This window comes from Mauremys mutica, chromosome 11 (genome assembly GCF_020497125.1).
Source record: "Mauremys mutica isolate MM-2020 ecotype Southern chromosome 11, ASM2049712v1, whole genome shotgun sequence".
NCBI lineage: Eukaryota > Metazoa > Chordata > Testudines > Geoemydidae > Mauremys > Mauremys mutica.
Window position 1 is genome coordinate 56871071 of NC_059082.1, and position 19803 is coordinate 56890873.

A 19803-nucleotide genomic window follows, 5' to 3' on the forward strand; every position below is an offset into this window, starting at 1 on the left:
TGTTATGGACAGAAATATCCAAGTCCGGACTCCTGAGGCATATCTGTTGTGTAATCTGTTTCTAGGTCACTTGCCTGACGGGTTACGAAAACCCACAGAGGAGAAGCAGGAGGAGTTGTGTAAAGATCAGATGCCCTGGGCATGTGCTCCCATTCTCTGGGGCATACTGGAGGGCAGAGAGTGAGCAGGAATGCATTGTCTACTTGTCACGGAGTGTGGGGGAGTCAGGCCCTGCACCCCTCTTCCTGGGACGCACAGTGACTCTCAGCCAGCCAGTAAAACAGAAGGTTTATTGGACAACAGGAACACAGGATACAGCAGAGCTTGTGGCCAGAGCCAGGACCTCTCAATCTGGCCCTTCTGGGGGTTCAGGGTGCTTGGATCCCAGCATAGGATTCCCTGAACTCCCACCACCCAGCCCCAAACCGAAACTGACCCAACCCTCTCCACTCAGCGCTCTGCCTTTGCCTAGCGTCCCCGGGGAAAGGTGTTGACCTCCCCTCCCTCCTGCCTAGCTCAGGTTACAGGCTGAATACCTGTCCCTCACCTAAAGTCCTCCCCGGCTCTCCCATCCCCCACACAGACAGTCCCTACTCCATCACATCTCTCCCCCCTTCGAGACTGAACTGAGTTGGGTCACTCTGCCCAGTGACCTGGGGAAGTTCAGGGCCCCCTCTCCGGGACAACGCATCCGCTATCAGGTTGGCGCTTCCCTTCACATGGACCACGTCCATGTCATAGTCCTGCAGGAGCAGGCTCCACCTCAGGAGCTTGGCGTTGGCTCCTTTCATCTGGTGCAGCCAGGTCAGGGGACAGTGGTCGGTGTACACGGTGAAGTGGTGCCCAAAGAGATATGGCTCTAGTTTCTTAAGGGCCCACACCATGGCCAGGCATTCCTTCTCGATGGCCACGTAGTTCTGCTCCCGGGGTAGCAACTTCTTGCTCAGGTACACGATGGGGTGTCTCACCCCCTTTGCATCCTCCTGCATTAACACCGCCCCCAATCCCGTGTCGGAGGCGGCGGTGAACATCATAAAGGGCTTGTCAAAGTCTGGGTTTGCCAGAACGGGGCCACTAACCAGAGCCTCCTTCAGCGCCCGGAGAGCCTGCTGGCACTGCTCGGTCCAGACCACCTTGTCTGGCTTCCCCTTCTTGCACAGCTCAGTGATGGGGGCGGCTATGGCGCTAAAGTGGGGCATGAACCTTTGATAGTACCCCGCCATCCCAATAAAGGCCTGGACCTGCTTTTTGGTCTGGGGAACGGGCCAGTCTCTGATCACCTCCACTTTGGCTGGTTCCGGCTTTAGGCAGCCGCTCCCCACCCGATGGCCCAGGTCAGATACTTCAGCCATCCCCACCTTGCACTTCTCAGCCCTTACGGTTAACCCAGCCTCTCGGAATCGGTCCAGCACTTGTTTAACCTGGGACACGTGGTCCTCCCAGGTCTGGCTGAAGACACAGATGTCGTCAATATACGCCACGGCAAAACTCTCCATCCCCCTCAGTAGCTGATCCACCAGGCGCTGAAAGGTGGCCGGCGCTCCCTTGAGGCCGAAGGGCAGGGTCAGAAACTCGTAGAGCCCCAAAGGGGTGATAAAGACCGATTTCAGCCTGGCATCTGCGTCCAGCGGCACTTGCCAGTAGCCCTTTGTAAGATCCATGGTGGTGAGGTACCGAGCACCTCCCAGCTTGTCTAGGAGCTCGTCAGGCCTGGGCGTGGGGTAGGCATCAGATACGGTGATGGCATTGAGCTTTCAATAGTCCACACAGAACCAGATCGACCCGTCCTTCTTGGGGACCAGCACCACTGGCGAGGCCCAAGGGCTGGAAGACGGCTGGATCATCCCCAAAGCCAGCATGTCCCTGACCTCTCTTTCTAGGTCCTGGGCAGTTTTCTCGGTGACCCGAAAAGGGGAGCATCTTTTAGGGGGATGTGACCCAGTCTCCACCCGGTAGACAGTCAAATTAGTGCGCCCAGGCTGGTTGGAAAACAGCTGTCGGTACAGATGCAGCACCCCTCTGATCTCAGCGTGCTGGGCCAGGGTCAGCTGATCAGAGAAGGGAATCGCCTCCAGGGGGGAACCAGCTTTTGTCCCCAGGAATAGATCCACTAAAGGGTCATCTCCCTGTTCCTCCCAGTGTCCACATACGGCCAACACCACATTCCCCCTGTCATAGTATGGCTTCATCATATTCACATGGTATACCTGGCGGTGGTGTGCCCGGTTTGACAGCTCCACCACATAGTTTACCTCATTTAGTTGCTTGACAACCTTGAAGGGCCCTTCCCAGGCAGCCTGGAGTTTGTTTTTCCTCACGGGGATGAGAACCATCACTTGATCCCCGGTGGCGAAGGCACGGGCCCGTGCCTTTGCCGTCGTACCAGACCTTCTGCTTCCTCTGGGCTCGGGCCAGATTCTCCCTGGCCAGGCCCATGAGCTCGGCGAGTCTTTCCCGGAAGGTCAGGACATATACTCCACCACTGACTCACCATCGGGAGCGGCCTTCCCCTCCCATTCATCTCTCATCAGGTCCAGGGGCCCCCTTACCTGCCTTTCATATAACAGTTCAAAAGGCGAAAACCCAGTAGATTCCTGGGGTACCTCCCTGTACGCGAACAGCAGGTGAGGTAAGTACTTGTCCCAGTCCTGTGGGTGCTGGTTCATAAATGTTTTTAGCATCATCTTTAGCGTCCCGTTGAACCTCTCCACCAGCCCGTTGGACTGGGGGTGATACGCTGAGGCCCAGTTGTGCCGGATCCCACATTTCTCCCACAGGGACTGGAGCAGGGTCGACATGAAGTTGGACCCCTGGTCCGTTAAGACTTCCTTGGGGAACCCCACTCGGCTGAAAATGGTCAGCAGCGCATCTGCCACGGTGTCTGCTTCGATAGAGGACAAGGCCACTGCCTCAGGGTAGCGAGTGGCGAAATCTACCACCACCAGGATGTATTTCTTCCCTGACCGGGTCGCCTTGCTGAGAGGTCCCATTATGTCTATGGCCACCTTCTGGAAAGGTTCTTCTATGATGGGCAAAGGCCTCAAAGCTGCTTTCCCCTTGTCCCGGGCCTTCCCCACCCTCTGACAGGGGTCACAAGATCGGCAGTACTGTTGGACCGTAGTAAAGACCCCAGGCCAATAAAAGTTCTGTAGCAGCCTCTGCCTGGTGCGCCGGATTCCCTGGTGCCCTGCGAGAGGGATGTCATGGGCCAGGTACAGTAGCTTGTGGTGAAACTTCTGGGGAACCACCAGCTGCCTCCTGACCCCCCCCCCCATGACTCCACTTCCCCGGGGGGAGCCCATTCTCGGTACAGGAACCCCTTCTCCCACAGGAACCTCTCCCTGCAACCTCTCCTCATGGTCTATACCGCACTGAGGTCAGCCAGGTCCCTTGGCCTCCGCAAGGAGGGATCTTTCTGCAACTCGGCCTGGAACTCAGCAGCTGGGACAGGGATGGGGACCTGCTCTCTCTCGCTGGCTGGGTCTGAGGCCGCAGCCTCTCTGAGCCGTGTCCCTGGGCGTTCCCTCCCCACCAGGTTAGGGTCCTGCACCTCGGGCAGAGTACCTTCCCCGTTGTCAGGGCGCAGTGCCCTGCGCCGACTCTGACTACGGGTCACGACCAGGGCACCCCGGGCGTTGCTTGGCCAGTCCTCGAGGTCGTCCCCCCCATTAACACCTCTGTGGGCAAATGGGGGTGTACCCCCACGTCCTTGGGGCCCTCCTTGGCCCCCCACTTCAGGTGTACCCTCGCCACAGGCACCTTGAATGGGGTCCTGCTCACACCCCTCAGGGTCAGGTAGGTGTTGGGCACCATCCGATCTGGGGCCACCACCCCGGGCCGGGCCAGCGTCACCTCTGCGCCCGTGTCCCAGTACCCAGTGACCTTCCTCCCATCTACCTCCAGGGAAACAAGGCACTCGCTCCGGAGGGGCAGCCCCGTGCCCACCCTGTAAACCCAAAACTCGGAGCCTGGAGCATCCAGCCCCTCAGAGGAGCTGACCTGGGGCCCTCCTCCCTCCTTTGCAGGTGGTACACGGCCAGCCCCCGTTTCCTGCGAACGCTGCCCCTCGTCCGGCTGGGTCTCTACCAAGTTAACCCGGTGTGGGGTCGGTCTACTCAGTCTGTCCTTGAGCCTGGGGCACTGGGACCGTATGTGGCCCCTCTGGCCACATTGATAGCAGCTCATGTCCCGTTGGTCTCCTCGAACTGGTCGGTTGTCCCTGATGCTGGCCGTTCCCCTTGGGAGGGGGTTCTCCCTATTCCCCCTTTGGGAGGTCCCAGGATGACTCTCTCTCTCTGCATCGCGGCGGGCCTGTTCCTTTGGGGCTCCTCCCTGCCACCCCACGACCGGCTCTTCACAAAGTCATCAGCCAGCCGCCCTGCATGTCGCGGGTTCTCTGGCTTTTGGTCCCTCAACCACAGCCTCAGGTCGGATGGGCACCGCTCATACAGCTGCTCCAGTACCAGCAGTTTAACCATATCCCCCTTCGTCTGGGCCCCATCTGCCCACTTGCTGGCGTATCCCTCCATGCAGACGGCTAGTTGCAGATATGAGACCCTCAGGGGTTTTATACTGACTCCGGAACCTCTCCCAGTACATCTCAGGAGCCAGCCCAAACTTGCGCAGCAGGGCCTGCTTGAATAGTTCGTAGTTCCCTTTCTCCTCCTCTCCCAGCTGGCGGTACAATGCCACGGCTTTGGGGTCCAGTAAGGGGGTGAGAACCCGGAGCCTGTCCGCAGGATCTACCTGGTGCAGCTCACAGGCCGTCTCAAAGGCATCCAGGAAGTCATCCATGTCCTCCCCCTCCTTACGCTGGGCCAGGATGCACTTATCAAAGCTCTGTGCAGTCCTGGGCCCTCCCTCACTCACCGCAGCCGGGGGCCTGCTGCCTCCCAGCCTCGCCAGTTCCAGCTCATGATGATGCTGTCGCTCTTTCTCCTCCTGGTCATGTTCTTTGTCTCTCTTTCTCCTCCAGGTCATGCTGTCTTTGTTTCTCACGATCCTCCAGCTCTCTGTTTTAGCTCTCTCTCTCACTCCAGCCGCTTGCGCTCCACGGATGCCGAGTGTCGCCGGGACGATCCCCTGCTGGGGGGTGAGCTTCGCCGGGAGGATCCCCTGCTGGCCGGGGGGGTCACGGTGCCCTCGGTAGCCGCTGGGCTCCTCCCCGCCCTTCCCCTAGGCATAGGAATGGGGGGTCTCGGGAAGCCCTCAACCGCCGGCTGACCACTCCCAGCGGGGACAGACACTGGTGCCTGTGCTACATCTGCCAGGCTGCTTCCCTCAGAGACAGGGCTCGGTTCACCCAAGCGATCCCCCTCCTCCAGCTGGGCAATCAGCTCGTCCTTGGTGAGCTTCCCACTGCGCAGCCCCCTCTGCTTGCACAGCTCCACCAGGTCGCACTTACGCCGCTTGGCATACATCTTCCTGCTGGCCACTTGCAGGCCGGGGTGCTCGCCGCTCCCCATGGTTTCCAGGGGGACCCCTAGTGTGCCAGTCCTTGAGGTCACCACCTATCTGCCAGGGTCGAGCTGCAGACTCCTCCGCCCCTGGGACCGCTCGCTGTGATCCCCCGGGGGACCCTGTTACTGCAAAAGTCCTTCTCACTGGGCACACACTCCCAGGGGTTAATCACCCCTACAATCGTCCCTTTGTTTTACTGCTCCCCAGTCACTTACTGCAGGAAGCACCGTCCACGGGGTGCAGTAGATCCCACCGCTACCACCAGTTGTCACGGAGTGTGGGGGAGTCAGGCCCTGCACCCCTCTTCCTGGGACGCACAGTGACTCTCAGCCAGCCAGTAAAACAGAAGGTTTATTGGACAACAGGAACACAGGATACAGCAGAGCTTGTTGCCAGAGCCAGGTCCTCTCATTCTAGCCCTTCTGGGGGTTCAGGATGCTTAGATCCCAGCATAGGATTCCCTGAACTCCCACCACCCAGCCCCAAACCGAAACTGACCCAACCCTCTCCACTCAGCTCTCTGCCTTTGTCTAGCTTCCCGGGCAAAGGTTTTGACCTCCCCTCCCCCCTGCCTAGCTCAGGTTACAGGCTGAATACCTGTCCCTCACCTAAAGTCCTCCCCGGCTCTCCCATCCCCCACACAGAGAGTCCCTACTCCATCACACTACTCCCTTATCCTGAAGAGAGGGGGTAGATGAGAGGGATACTCCAGATATGGGGAATTATATTGAGTCACATGCACCTTCTCTAGTCTAGACCTTTATCCTACGAAAGGGGAAAGGATTGGGGGGGAGGATATGGAGACTGGGAGAGGAGGAATAGGAACAGACTAGCTTAGGGGGCATTCCCCTCCCTTACACCACCCCCTATCGGGGGATCATGAGGTTTTTAGAGGGTGTAATTTCCTTTACTGGAGAGAAATGTCTTTCTCATTTGGTACTTTCACTTTGAGTTCCCCCAAGGTTCTCCCAGCACTATAACGTGACCTGAATTTGTAACCTGTTGTGGTATGGCTGGCTGTAAACATGGCTAATCCTCTGTTTAGTAGCAGTGGGAGCTAACCCTGTGTCTAGGTCTGGGGCTATAACCAGTTCATAATGCTATTTGGTGGACCCCTTAACCATGCTTATGGAACCAGGCTGGCCACTCCCTTCCTCTGGCTATGTGCTATGGGACATCACAGGGCATATTGCTCCACGTGCTGCTGGTGTCGTTCTGTGTGGGGTGTATGCTGAGCTGGTCTGGGATAGCAGAACAACTTATGCTGTAGTGCACTGATACACACTTGGCAGTGTGGACTTACAACCATGACTGACACGTGACTGGTTTGTGAGGAAAGCTGCTGTGTGGGCAAAACTCAGCCACATTGGTTGTATCCAGTCAGATGAGTGTCCCAACTTGGTTCCAAAAACATGGTAGTTCTTAGGCCAGTTGTGCATGTTAGGATTTGTGCTTCTATTTCCCGCTGATGGTAGTGCTAGACAGGACTCCAGTCAGCCACAAGTGTGCTAAGCACAGAGTTGTCTAACCCTGCCCGGATCAGGTCTACGCTGCTTGGAACATTAGTGGCCACTGATGGGTTGACTGCACTGGTTCTGTCGTGGTTGCTACCACCAGTGGAGCTGTGTTGATGGTATAACAGTGCGAAAGCTGGAGCTATAACTTCTGAGGTAGACAAGGCCATAGAACAGATTAGGCCTGAATTGACAACCATTGTAGACAGCTCTTTCAAGGTTAAGGAGTCTGTGTGCAGCATAAGGAAAGATCCTTTTGCAAACTTATGGTGAGATTAGTACTTGGCTAATCGGGTGTATTCAGTGGTCGGAGTTGCCCAGGCAGCTGCTGCAGCTGTTCAGATCAATTGCTCTGGGATTTTCTACTGATCTGGTAATAAGTCAGCCCTGGAACTTGATTGTAGTTGGAAGAGGCAGTTCCACAGTCTGTGGCCTGGATTCTGGTGTGGAGCCTTGGCAGGTTCAGGCTGGAGGATGTGCAGGAAGTGAAAGCTGGAGGTGAGCGATGCTTTGCTAAGTGAGTATTTGTCCCAAGTGGGTCACTCTGGAAGGAGGGGGACAGGATGACTAAATCGCTCATTGCTGGACGCATTTGATTCTGTTCAGCACTTGAATCATGTTGGATTACCGACAGACCCGAAAGGAACTTAGCTCTTGGCTAGTTCAGTGCCTGCAGAGCCATGACTCCAAGGGCCTTGTTCCTTGGAAAAACTCAGAAGAATTACTGCAGCAAGGAGCAGGAAGGGCAAATGCAGGCAGGTTAGCTTGTTCTAATACTATGACTGGTAACATTAAGTCCCATTCGGGTTCAATTTGGCTGTGATTTTTTCTGTTCTGCATCTTCAACTCCATTAAGTGATTTTTTTTGGGGGGGGGGCAGAGGTGAGGAGTGGCAACTGCTGCTTAATGTCAAAACTCCTTCTTTCCCCTTTTGGGATTGTGATTGTTGCCAGTTGGAGGAGAAATGCACTGGTGAGTCTAGCTGCTGACAGTGAAAGCTTAGCAGCGCAGCCCTCTATCTCTCTGCAGTGATGAAAGGGGTGCCAGAGTGGTCAGTAGTGCTTCATGGGGGCAACCAGAGCACTGTGGCGCAGCTGTCCAATGTCTCCTCCGCGTGACCCGCAGGCAGGTGCCATGACCCACTGTATTTTTAGAGTTGCTGTTGGTGTGTAGCGAAGATTAGCAGAGAGCTTAAGGTTGACATGTAGGAGAGGAATCCTTCCTCAAACCAGGAGATAAAGCTTATTTAGGATGTGTGTTTGGGCCGTTATCTTAGTTCCTCCATAGGGGCTGTGTGCCTTCTTCTAACAGGAAGGAGTGACTCATTAGCAGTGACTCATTAGTCAGTGGCTGCTGTTTCTAAGCTTGTTGTTACTGGAGTAACCTATTCCATCGGGGGAAGGAGGCGGCGCAGCAGTAGTGGTTTTTACTCTAGGTTGCAGAGTGGATTCCTGGTACCAGATCTGTGCCTGAATTCAAGAAGCAATGTGTCTCCTTTGCTTTTAAGATGTTTTCATAGTGATAAACCAGCTTTTTTTTTACTAAAGAGGCAGTATTTAGGCCAAATTTGACTTGATCTTTAGACTCTGTGAAAACTAGCTTTTATCAAACCTCTGGCCCAAGCAAAATGTTTCATTGGCTTTGACCTTCCCAAGGAAACAGCTAGGCAGAGAACTGCTCCCCCGCAGCATTGCATAATGTACTAGTGTATGAGAACCTGGAAGCAATACTGCCTAGAAATTTGGCCTATAAACAAAAGGAAATTGACTAGTCGTCGTTCATTATTTTAGGAATTGACAGAGCAGCAATATATGTAGCATATAGGCCCTGAAGGAGATCCTTGCTACCTGGAGTATCAAAAATAAACAGCATCAGGAGTGAAAAGTACACTGACGATCTTAAGATCAGTTCCAACAATCTGTATTGGTAACATAGTTAGTGACATGTTGATTTATACAGTGACTTAAGTTGCTAGTGTCCCTTTGAGTGAACTAATGCTTCATCCCAATAGATGTGCTGGGAAGGTGTTTGTTATCCTGGTACCTGAAAGAAAGCACATGTTCAGGGGCCTTTCCTAGAAAGAAACTGGCACTGGGCAATGTTGTGCAGTCTTTTGCCTCCTCCTGTTGTTACTACGGGACTTGTGTTCCCTGTGCTCTCTCCCTCTGCTGGTCTGGGCTCTTCGCTGGAAGCACTGGTTTAGTTACTGCTCCAGCTCCCCTCTTAGGAGGCAGTAGGGTAACCCAGCCTGGACAGTGAGGATTGAGGACACCAGGACTGACTTCCAGGAGGAGATGTAAAACTGAGCAATAAAGGAAGGGCTGATCCAATCTCTCAATTTGGGCAAATGCTGTATATTACTGTACACGTTCCCTAGCAATGCAAGTTGTTTCCTCAATTTTTTTTTTTACTTCCTTTGGACAGTGAAGCTAGACTAGTCAGTTTCACTTCCTCCCCAGCACCCAGTCCTGCACTAGCCCACTGCTGCAGTTTGCATTACCAACACTACAGAGAAAAGTTTAAAATTTATGAAGTTGTTTTCATTTTTTTTAAACTTTTCTATTCCTATTCAGTTCTGTGAAGCACTTGGAGATCCTCTGCTGAACGGCATTAAGTGAAAAGAATGGAATAATACACAATGCAAAACCCCTTTTCCCCCCTCCCCCTCCAAATTTAGCTCCATTACAAACATCTAACCATGTCAAGTTTTACTACATGCATGCGTCACTTCCAGGTCTTGCCTCCTGTGCATGGGCCACCCCTACCCCAAGCTTATCTGCAAGGCCTCCCCCCAGTTTTGTCCATGTTTGAGTACCTCCTAATACCCCACTGCTGTGCTGCTTACTGTAAATCAAGCTGACATGCATTCAAGTTGCTCCCCTTCTCCTAACTTCTCTCTACTTGTCTGTCTGTCTGTCCTACAAGCTCCTTGGAGAGCGGATCATCCTTCTTGAGGTTTTATGGAAAGTGCCCAGTATGGTAATGGGTGCAACTGCAAATAAAAAATAATTAAACAGGAGCGTGTACTGTACAAAGGGCTTATGACTCCAGTGTAGAGGTCCCTAGGGCAGACAAACTGAGGAAGGTGGAAAGGATTCTTTCTTGCAGCAGTCTCATGGATCCCTTCAGATTTCTTTGCTATTGGTGCAAATAGAGGCTGAACTCGGCTATACATGGGCTACTGGGTTAAGTTGCCAGGAGCTCAGTCAGTTTTGGCAAATATGATGGACTTGGAAGATGCTCTTGTGTCATACAGAAGTGCAAGTCCCTTCAGCCAACCAACCACAGAAAGGAGATAACACAACCATAAATGAGATCATCTCAGACGTCATTATGTGCACAACGCAGCCTGGGTGGGGGCTGCCAATTACCAAAGTAGTGTGTACACCCCCGGCATCTGGGAGGCTGACTTCCCACTGCCCATGCTTGTGTGGCCTGCTGCTGGGAATAGCATCCGCCCTTAAAATAGCACAGGCTTCTGAGGACACATTCCAGCTCCCCTACTCTTAGATCTCTGAATGGAATGGCATCTATTTCAGGTGGTCAGCAAGCTCAAATATCCAGAGCAGGAAGAGAGAGTATCCTGAGTGGAATTCTGGCCTTCAGAGCTCACATCCTTAACTCACCCTCTGCCTGTTATTAGCATGTTCATCAAGTCATGTCCCCAAGTCCTGTAGCTGCAGATCTCCCCAGGTCTGTAAGGCCTCCTATTAAGGCCATTTTCTTTTGAGGAGAGGACATTTTAAGGCAAATTAAAAGCTTCCCAGAGTGACTGGCTAATCACCAATGGTCTAATCTCACCCACAGGATAAACTGGCTCCTTGGCCAAAGGCATCTTATTGTTCAAGCAGCTTGACTTGCTACAGGTTTTCAAGCCTCATGGGAATATTCACAACAGCCAGACAATGCCAAAGGATGCTCCCAGGTAGCCGGTGCCCACACTGCACTTTGTTCTAGGGTCAGAGAGTTAGGCATGCATCCCTAATTACCTGCTCTCTGAAACCTGCCATTGTCAGCGTACCGATCTCTCTGACAGAAGAGGAGGATGGGGTTAACATTCCCTGCTTCCCCTACCCTCCTCCAAATTCATGACCTTCACTGTCCCAAGATCACTGTTTTCACCCTCTTATCCCCTGGAGGAAAAACAACAACCCCAAAACGTTTTTTTTCCTGGAGCATTTAGGCAAGAGTTACTTCAGGCAGTTCAGCCCAGCCGTTCCTTGGCATCAGATTCTCAACACTGGGCCAATGAAAGCTGCAAGCTACGCCATGGGCCACCAGGGTGCAGTATTACCTGGCACCTACCCTCATCATTTCTGACTTGTATAATTTATTACACATGCTGCTAACACTCCCGCAAAGACACCAAAAACCCAATTATGACTTCGCACCTCACCAGACTAAGAGCATGGCCACAGGGTGTCAGAAACCAGTACAGTAGCTAGAAAGTGACCCAACTGCTGGCAAGGACACACGCTGCGCTGTCCGAGGCTGGCACTGGCATGGTTCAAAAGCCTGGCTGCAAATTACAAATATTGTCCATTTGAGTATCACCAGGCCCATCTTCGAGCCTCCCCGCGCCCCCCCCCCCCGAGATGTCACAGCCCCACCTACCCCCTCCCCGACCCATGTGGCTCTGTTTGCTGAAGTCACACGTTGCCCTACAACTCTTCAGCAGCTAGCTCAGTGGTTCTCAAACTTTTGTACCGGTGGCCCCTTTCACATAGCAAGCCTCTGAGTGTGACCCTCACTTTATAAATTAAAAACATTTTAAAATGTATTTACCTGCAGCATTTATAATGGTGTTTAAAGTGGGGTTTGGGGTGGAGGCTGACAGCTCGGGACCCCCCATGTAATAACCTCATGACCCCCTGAGGGGTCCCAACCCCCAGTTTGAGAACCCCTGAGATAGCTCAATAGAGAAGTCAGAAGTTCAGCCTTGCCTTAGATAAGGCTTCAGACAGCCAAGTCTACAGGCTCAAGGCAGATGGACATGAACTGGACCTGCTCTAGCTATCGGCTGCCATTCAGGGGTCCTTTGTGCTGCACAGTCACATGGCAAGTTTAAACCCCTGCAAACTCGTACAGAATTTGTAGATCCCTTGGGTTTTGCTGAAGGCTTTTGGCTTAAGATAAAGACGGACTAAGGAAGAACAGCAGCTAGTTCTTGACGCCTGCTCCACTCTGCTCCTGGCACCTGCCCCTAGCTGGGGAGAGCCTTTCTGATGAACTAGCATTAAAGATTTACAGAGCAAGATGAAATTGAATAAATACAAGTGCAAAGTGCTACACGTAGGAAGGTAAAACCTAAAGCATACGTACAAATGGTGAATAAGTGGGTAGGTGGGAGTACTGCTGAAGAGGACCTGGGGTTTACAGTGGATCACAAATTGAATGAAAGTCAACAGTGTGATGCAGTTGCAAGGAAAAAAGGCTAATAGCATTCTGGGATGTATTAGCAGGAGTGTCACATGGAACACAGGGGAGACAATTGTTCCGCTGTACTTGGCCCTGGTGAGGCCTGAGCTGGAGTTGTGTGTCTAGTTCTGGGTACCGCACTTTCAGAAGGATGTGGACAAACTGGAGAGAGTCCAGAGGACAGCAACCAAAATGATAAAAGGTTTAGAAAACCTGACCTATGAGGAAAGGTTAAACTGGGAGTGTTTCGTCTTGAGAAAAGATGACTAATGGGTGACCTGACTGCGGCTCTGCTCCCGGTCCCAGCCTTGGCTCCAGGCTGCAGTCCCACTCCCACCCCCAGACCTGCCCCGAGCTCTGGCTTACCCCTGTCCAAACACCCCCTAAGCCATGGCCCTGCCCCCAGCTCCAGAGGGAGGCCATGCAGACTGGGATAAGGGGGGGGTATGATGTGAAAAGTTTGGGGACCATTGCTATAAGAAGTTAGTTAAGCTGTGGACTAGGCTTCCAAGGGAGGTTGTAGAATCCCAATCATTGGAGGTTTTTTAAGAACAGGTTGGACAAACACTTGTCAGGGATGGTCAAGGTTTACTTGGTCCTGCCTCAGCTGGGGAGTGGGCGGGTGGACTAGACGACCTCTTGAGGTCTTTTCCAGACCTACTTTTCTAGTGCTAATGTAGTTCAAGTATCACACAAACACTTCATTCTTAATCCCCTGCTATTGTGTTCTTGGGGCCATGCACAGCTCTGCTAAGGCTCTTCAATTCTGACTTGCAGCTATTCCAGTTCTGGCCTCTTGAGACTGCTGTTCAGTCAGGTAATACTTCTGGGACATGCCCAAAATTGGGAAGATGGTTGGGAGAAGATGGAAATTTATGTAATTGTCTTACTTCTGACCTGATAGGATTGTAGCTCTGGTCTCCAGAGGTGGAACACCATTCCACCAACCCACAATCACCTGGCTCCCAGATACCTCACACTACAACATAACCTGGAGGGGCTCACTAGCTAACATGATGTTCCTGTTGTGCTCTCCCCCATCCCTCCATTACCAATAATGGAAACTGTTTGCGCCCCTCTCCTCCATTACTGCACAGCCATAGCTTCCTTGGTGGCGGAGCTGGGGCTAGAGATGGAGAGGGAATGAGGGCAGAGCTGTGGCTGGGGGCAGAGCAATGGGAGGAGTGGAGCTGTGGCTGGGGCCAGAGCTGACTCGGATGTGGAGCAAAGGGTGGAACTGGGGGCAGAGTGGGACTGGCCAGAGCTCTCTCCCCACCACTGGGGCCTGCTGCACCCGCTCCTTCCCCCCCCCGAATGTTCCTCTGTGCCCCCCCATAGGGTTGTGCCCCCAGGGCCGCCCAGAGGATTCCAGGGGCCCGGGGTCTTCGGCGGCGGGGGGCCCCCGCTTCGGTGGTAAGTTGGCGGCGGGGGGTCCTTCCGTTCCGGCACCCGCCGCCAAAGTGCCCCAAAGACCCACGGCGGGGACCCCCCGCCGCCGAATTACCGCCGACGCGGGACCCGCTGCCGAAGTGCAGCCCCCACCGCAGGTCTTCGGGGCACTTCAGCGGCGGGTCCCAGAACAGAAGGACCCCCCCGCCGCTGAATTACTGCCGAAGACCCGGCTGCACTCAGGCGGCGGGTCCCGCTTCGGCGGTAATTTGGCGGCGGGGGGTCCTTCTGTCCCGGAGAGGAAGGACCCCCCCGCCAGCGAAGACCGGGAGCGAAGAAGCTCCGGGGGCCCGCGAGAGTTTTCCGGGGCCCCCGGAGCGAGTGAAGGACCCCGCTCCAGGGGCCCCGAAAAACTCTCGGGGGGGGGCCCTGCTGGGCCTGGGGCCTGGGGCAAATTGCCCCTCTTGCCTCCCCCTCTAGGCGGCCCTGTGTGCCCCACAGTCTGGGGATCTAGTCTATCCCTGACAGGTGTTTGTTAACCTGTTCTCAAACCTCCCATGACAGATTCCAGAACCTTCCTAGGGATTAACTAAGCCCTATTTTAGTAAAGATTGGTGTGCAGTTGTGCACTGCGCTATAACTTAACCTCTGCATTAGCTCCTCTTTTCTGAGATGAAGGGGATTTTGTAGCTCTATGACCTGTCAACAGAGGTCTTTGTGAATGGCCCGGTGGCTGAGGCTCAGGGCTGGTCTACACTACAAAGTTAGGTATCACTCCCCTGAGAGATGTAGTTTATCTGACCCAAGGCTGGTGTAGACTCCATTGACTTAGCTACACATCCTGGAGAGGTGGACTTACGATAGCACTGTCCTAAGTGTCTACATTATAGTGCTAGGGCGGCACAGCTGCAGCAGTTCCAGTGTACACGTAGCCTTATTCTTTATTGCATCTCCTAGGCTTACGAGAAGCGCTTTCCCACGTGCCCAGAGATCCCTGTCTTCCTGGGCAGTGAGATCCTTCAGGAATCCAAGAGTGATGATGGAGCTGTTCATATTGTCGAACGGAGCTGCAAGCTGAATGTGGACGCCCCGCGGCTGCTGAAGAAGGTGAGAGCCTAATGCACACAGTGTCTCCAGACTTCCATGTGTCTGCTGCTTTGGGCAGTAGAGGCTGGAGCCATGGTGACTGCTCTGCTCCCACATCTCCTAACGTCCTGTATGGCTTTGTTCTTTCTTCCTTCTCAGATCGCTGGGGTAGAGTACGTCTTTTTCATACAGAAGAACACTGTGAACTGGAAGGAGCGAACGCTCCTCATTGAGGCTCACAACGAGACCTTTGCCAATCGTGTTGTCGTCCTTGAGACCTGTAGCTACTCGGTAACTGCCTCTCTTCCCAAGCAGCCTTCCTTTTCCTCTTGGCCGTGCGGTGAGCCAGAGCAGCTGAGTGACCGTGGCGGAAGCCTTCCGCCTTGGGCTTAACAGCCAGGGGAGGGCGTTCCGAAGAGTGTGGATGCTGGGCCATAATCCAATTTGACTTGAAAGCCCGTTAACCTGGACTGGGGGCTCCTATTTGATGGGCACCTGAAGGGACTCCCAGAGGTGGAAGTGCTCAGCAGCTAGCTCATCTCGGGGGAGGGAGTTACCTTGCCTTGGCTGGAACATTAGGTCCTAGGGTGAGATCAGAGAGCAAGAGGAGGCAGGTGGGGCTCTAGATTTGGTATAACGTGTTCCCATAGTTCTCTGGGTTTAGGATTAGAGTTAAGAGGGATGTCTGGCCAGTGCTGGGGTTTGGCCTTGGCATGATTCTAGCAGTTTAGGGAGGAGCCCCGAGTACTTATTGTGATGGGAAGTTGAGGTGGTGGGTAGGGGAGGCAGTTGTGGCAGCTGAATTCTCATGCTGCTCCCAAATGAGCACAGTTCCTGGCTTCCCTGTCGTGCCCTTTCTGTCCCCGGGACTTCCAGATTGCTCCTGTGTCGATCATTTAGATAAAGCTCTCATGCTGCTTATCTGTGGCCTGAGAAGATGTCACCCAGCGTGTTCCACTTGTCGAGTGTGTGTACCATATCCGTACATATGGGTCACAGGGGTTCAATCACCATTAAAAATAGCGTCATCTATTTCTGGAAGCAATCTGATACCTCACCATGTTTCCTAAACAAAAGTCCAGATCATGTTACTTACCTGCCCTGTCAGCACTTGTATGTTAGTGCAGCTTCTTGGAATCAAAGAAGCTTGCAATGGCTGTTGCTTCTAGGGAAGCAAATAACTTAACCCCCTGCCCAACCCCCTCCCCCCCAGTTTCACTGGGCCCCCAGGGCCATGACCAATGGGACATTTGTGTGGTGTGTGGTCATGGAAATGATAATGGATCAGGTTTTTCCTTTGCTGTCACTGTGGGTCTATCTCAGCTGCTGACTGTGTTGAGATGCTGCTCGGTGAGCCCAGCAGTGATGCTGTGTGTGTGCGCATGCATCAGTGCCAAATTTCATGCTACTAGGATCTCTTTGACCACAATGTGTTACCTGTGGGTCTTGAACCACTCTGGATGGAAGGTTAACTGCTGGGTTTCCAAGATATGTCTGCTTTCTGGAAGGGAGGGACTACTTGTTTGCATCCTTGAGATGCTCCTGCTGTCTACTTTTGCCCATTTCCTCTTAATTGTGGGAGTGTACAGGAAACAGGTTTTTCTCATATTTCAACCTCACCCATGTTCCTTGGAGAAATACAATCTTTCTCTGGCTGCTGCCTATAATCCCTATGGGGACTCTGTTCTTTACCAGTCTCTGTGTGCGTGGGGTGGTGTTTTTTTGTTGTTGGTTTTTTTTGGTACTCTGTTACTGGGCTAAAACAGTAACACAAGGGGAAAGGCAGACTCCTTCACAAGGGATAGAGGTAAGAGCTATGTGGGTGTTTTCCTTGAGGAAAAGAATGTAGGGAGACTGCCTAGAGAGGAAGGAAGTTCTGTGGTTAAGGTAGTGCCTGAGACTCGAGAGACCTGGATTTAGTTCCTAGCTCTGCCACAGGCTTCCTGGGCAACTTAGGGTGAGTCATTTAATTTCTGGGTACCCGTTTCCCATCTGTCCAACAAGGGAGGATAATTCCCCCCTTACTTCACTCTGTCTTATCTATTTAGCTTGTGAACTGTTTGGGGCAGTGGCAATGACTGTCAGGTGCTTCCTCCTGGTAATCAGGCCTAGCAGTTGAAGTGGAGGTCAAAGCCGGCTGTAGGGTCAGGGCTGGGCTGAGGGTAGTGCTAGAACAGAGATCAGAGTCCAGGGACAAGCCAGGTCAGTACCATAGCTAGAGTCCAGGTGCAGGCCAAAGTCTGAAGCTGGATAGTCAGAGTCTGAGGGTCAGAAGGCTCAAGGGCTGAAGTGAGGTTGGAGTAGTTCAAGGACAAGACCCGGAACCAGGCTCAGGCAAGGCTGGGGCAGGAACAGGATCAAGAGCAGGCTGGAGAGTGTGTTACGCTGCGAGGCAGCAGGAGGGTTCCTGGCCAGGCAGTACTGTTGCATAGACAGATCAACAGCTCTGTCTGGCTTGGGGAAATAGATGACCCCAGGCTCAAATGACCCAGTCTCTGCTCAGGGACAAGCTGCTGCCGCGTGCCTGAAGGCTGAGTCACTGCAGGCTCTGCTGGACGGGCAGCTGAGCGAGCAGCCCTGGTTTGGCTGTGGGTTTGCTTCAGTGACCATCTCTTGCTACATGCACATACTGCGTCTAGCACTATGGCTTTGATTAAATGCTCTTGGCACTGTTGTAATGCTCTTCTGCTCCTGCCATTACCATTTGGGGAGCCAAGCAGCAGAGGCAGGTTTAGTCTTGATTTCCTTGGGTGGGGAGAATCCCATCCTAACAGATGTGTCCTAACGCTGCTGTCAGACTGAGCGTCGCAGTCCTGATTAATCAGATCACTACATCCTGCAGGAAGCCCCCTGGTCTGCAGCCTGGGAGAGTAAATAGCCCCATTACTGCCGGGAGTGAAGGCTGGCAGCCTTGGTCTGCTCTGCGCTGTGTGACCCCAGGCCTGTCTCTGTCTGAGTTTAGGTTCACCCTGAGAATGAAGAATGGACGTGCTTTGAACAGTCTGCGTCTCTTGACATCAAGTCGTTCTTTGGCTTTGAAAACACGGTGGAGAAAATTGCCATGAAGCAGTACACTGCCAACATCAAGCGGGTGAGAGCTGGCTTTCCCCCTAGCTCCGAGAAGTGCAGCTCAAGTGTCCACAGCCCATTAGAAGTGGGGAAATAAAATGGCTGCTCAGGTCCAAGGTTGCCATGGCAGTGAGCGCGAAGGGTCATGAGATGCAGTGTTCTCTAATGGGTAGATCAAGAGAGTGGGAATCAGCAGGAGACCTAGGTTCTGTGACCAACTCTCCCCTGTGCCGTTGCCTTGAATAAGTCCCTTCGCCTCGCTGTTGCCTGAGTTTCATCCTCAGCAGAGAGAGAATGCAGCTTTAAGGAGCATCTGGGCCCTGCCCTGGGTCTCTGAGTCTCAGTGGTAGAGAGCGGAGATTAAGCCGCTATCCAACAAGCAAAACAGTCTGTTCATTTGGATATCTCCATGCAGAGGTTGTAAAGGAATTATTCTGGGTGAGGGCTACGTTCCATGTGCAGTCCAGGCTCCCTGGAGTCACTCCCTGACCAGTGTCCCCACACAGGAAGCCTCCTTCCTGAATACACACGCAGGAAGGACGAGCCCTGGGTGTCTGCTAGTTTAATTCCACTAAAGATTCCACTCTGACAGGATCGGGGCAGTGCAATGGTGTTGTCTTGGGGGAGATGTTAGTTTGATTTGACGACCTTTTCCCTGGGTTTAGGGTCGCAGGGGAGCAGTGCAGCAAACAGGTGAGATATGTAGGGCTGACTGACCTTGTTTTTTCCCCTCTCCTGAACCCAAACCTGTTCTTACCTCAGGCGTTCTCCTGAGTAACAGCATGTTTTCTCTTATCTAGAGAGTGCCTTTCACATGCCAATAAAACATTCCCCACACGGTCCATTCTGCTCCCTTCTGCCTTGCTCTAATGCTGCTGCACGGGGCCATTGAACACAGGAATGTGCTCCTTCTTCCCTGGGCTAGGGAAACTCCCCCTTCCTGCTTACGGCTGGGACACTGATCTCTCAGAGCATTAGAAATCCTTTCCCACAGGGTTTCTCTCTCTAATGCAAGCCTTCACTTCCAGGGCAAGGAGGTGATCGAGCATTACCTGAAGGAGCTGATCTCCCAGGGCATCACCTTCATCCCCCGATGGACGCCTCCACCAGTGAGCAGACAGAAGGAAAAGAGGGCCCTGGCTGTGGGACACAACCCTGGTATTGTGCCAGCAGAGTCCTGCATGCATGGAACTACCAAAGAGCAGCCAGGCAGCTCCTACCCTGCTGCAGAGACGGCTAGCCCTGATGGTATGTTATCCCCAGGCAGCGGTGAAGGTTAGCAGTGGAGACCTTCTGGGTCTCACATTGGGATTTTTCTGCCACTTAACTCTTGAAGCTCCTGCAGCCTGATTTGTAGGAAAAGGCTCCAACCCAGTGTGAAAGTGTCTGCCTAAGCAGAAGGAAGTGAGAGGTCATTGTAGCATTGCAGTGACACCTGCAACATTGGGAGCTTTAACTCAGGATCCCTGGCCCTTGCAGTTGGGGTATGTCTCCAGGAACTTCGAGAACAGCTGCTCTATTAGTGCAGCTAGAGCAAGAAACAGATCTGGGACTCCTGGGTTCTGTTCCTTGGTCATGTAGCTTCTCTATACCTTAGTTTACCCATCTATAAAATGGTTTGAATACTTACCCACTGGCTAATGAAGCTCGAAGGCACAATTAATATTGGTAAAGTGCTTTGAGATGAAAGGTGCTATAGAAGTGGAGAACTCTACTTAGCAGCCGTGTGAAGAGCAGGGGGGATTATTGGCTTCCTTTTCTTCACATATCTCTGTTCTTGAACTGCCAGCTTTGTATGGCTCTCCCAGCTGCCCTCTTTCTATTCTGTTGTGTGTCTGCTCCCCAGGTTGGCTGGATCTGTGGCATA

General features: G+C 53.1%; 1 protein-coding gene across 4 annotated transcripts in view; it reads left to right on the forward strand.

Moving 5' to 3' along the window:
• The window catches only part of SEC14L5 (SEC14 like lipid binding 5), a 59829-nt gene that overhangs the window by 17396 nt on the left and 22630 nt on the right, over nucleotides 1-19803 (forward strand). For all 4 annotated transcript variants that reach the window (XM_044979935.1, XM_044979937.1, XM_044979939.1 and 1 more), the window contains exons 3-6: nucleotides 14739-14888; nucleotides 15027-15158; nucleotides 17830-17958; nucleotides 18965-19184. In XM_044979935.1, coding sequence (XP_044835870.1) covers nucleotides 14739-14888; nucleotides 15027-15158; nucleotides 17830-17958; nucleotides 18965-19184 — 631 coding nt within the window. The remainder of the gene's footprint in view (nucleotides 1-14738; nucleotides 14889-15026; nucleotides 15159-17829; nucleotides 17959-18964; nucleotides 19185-19803) is intronic.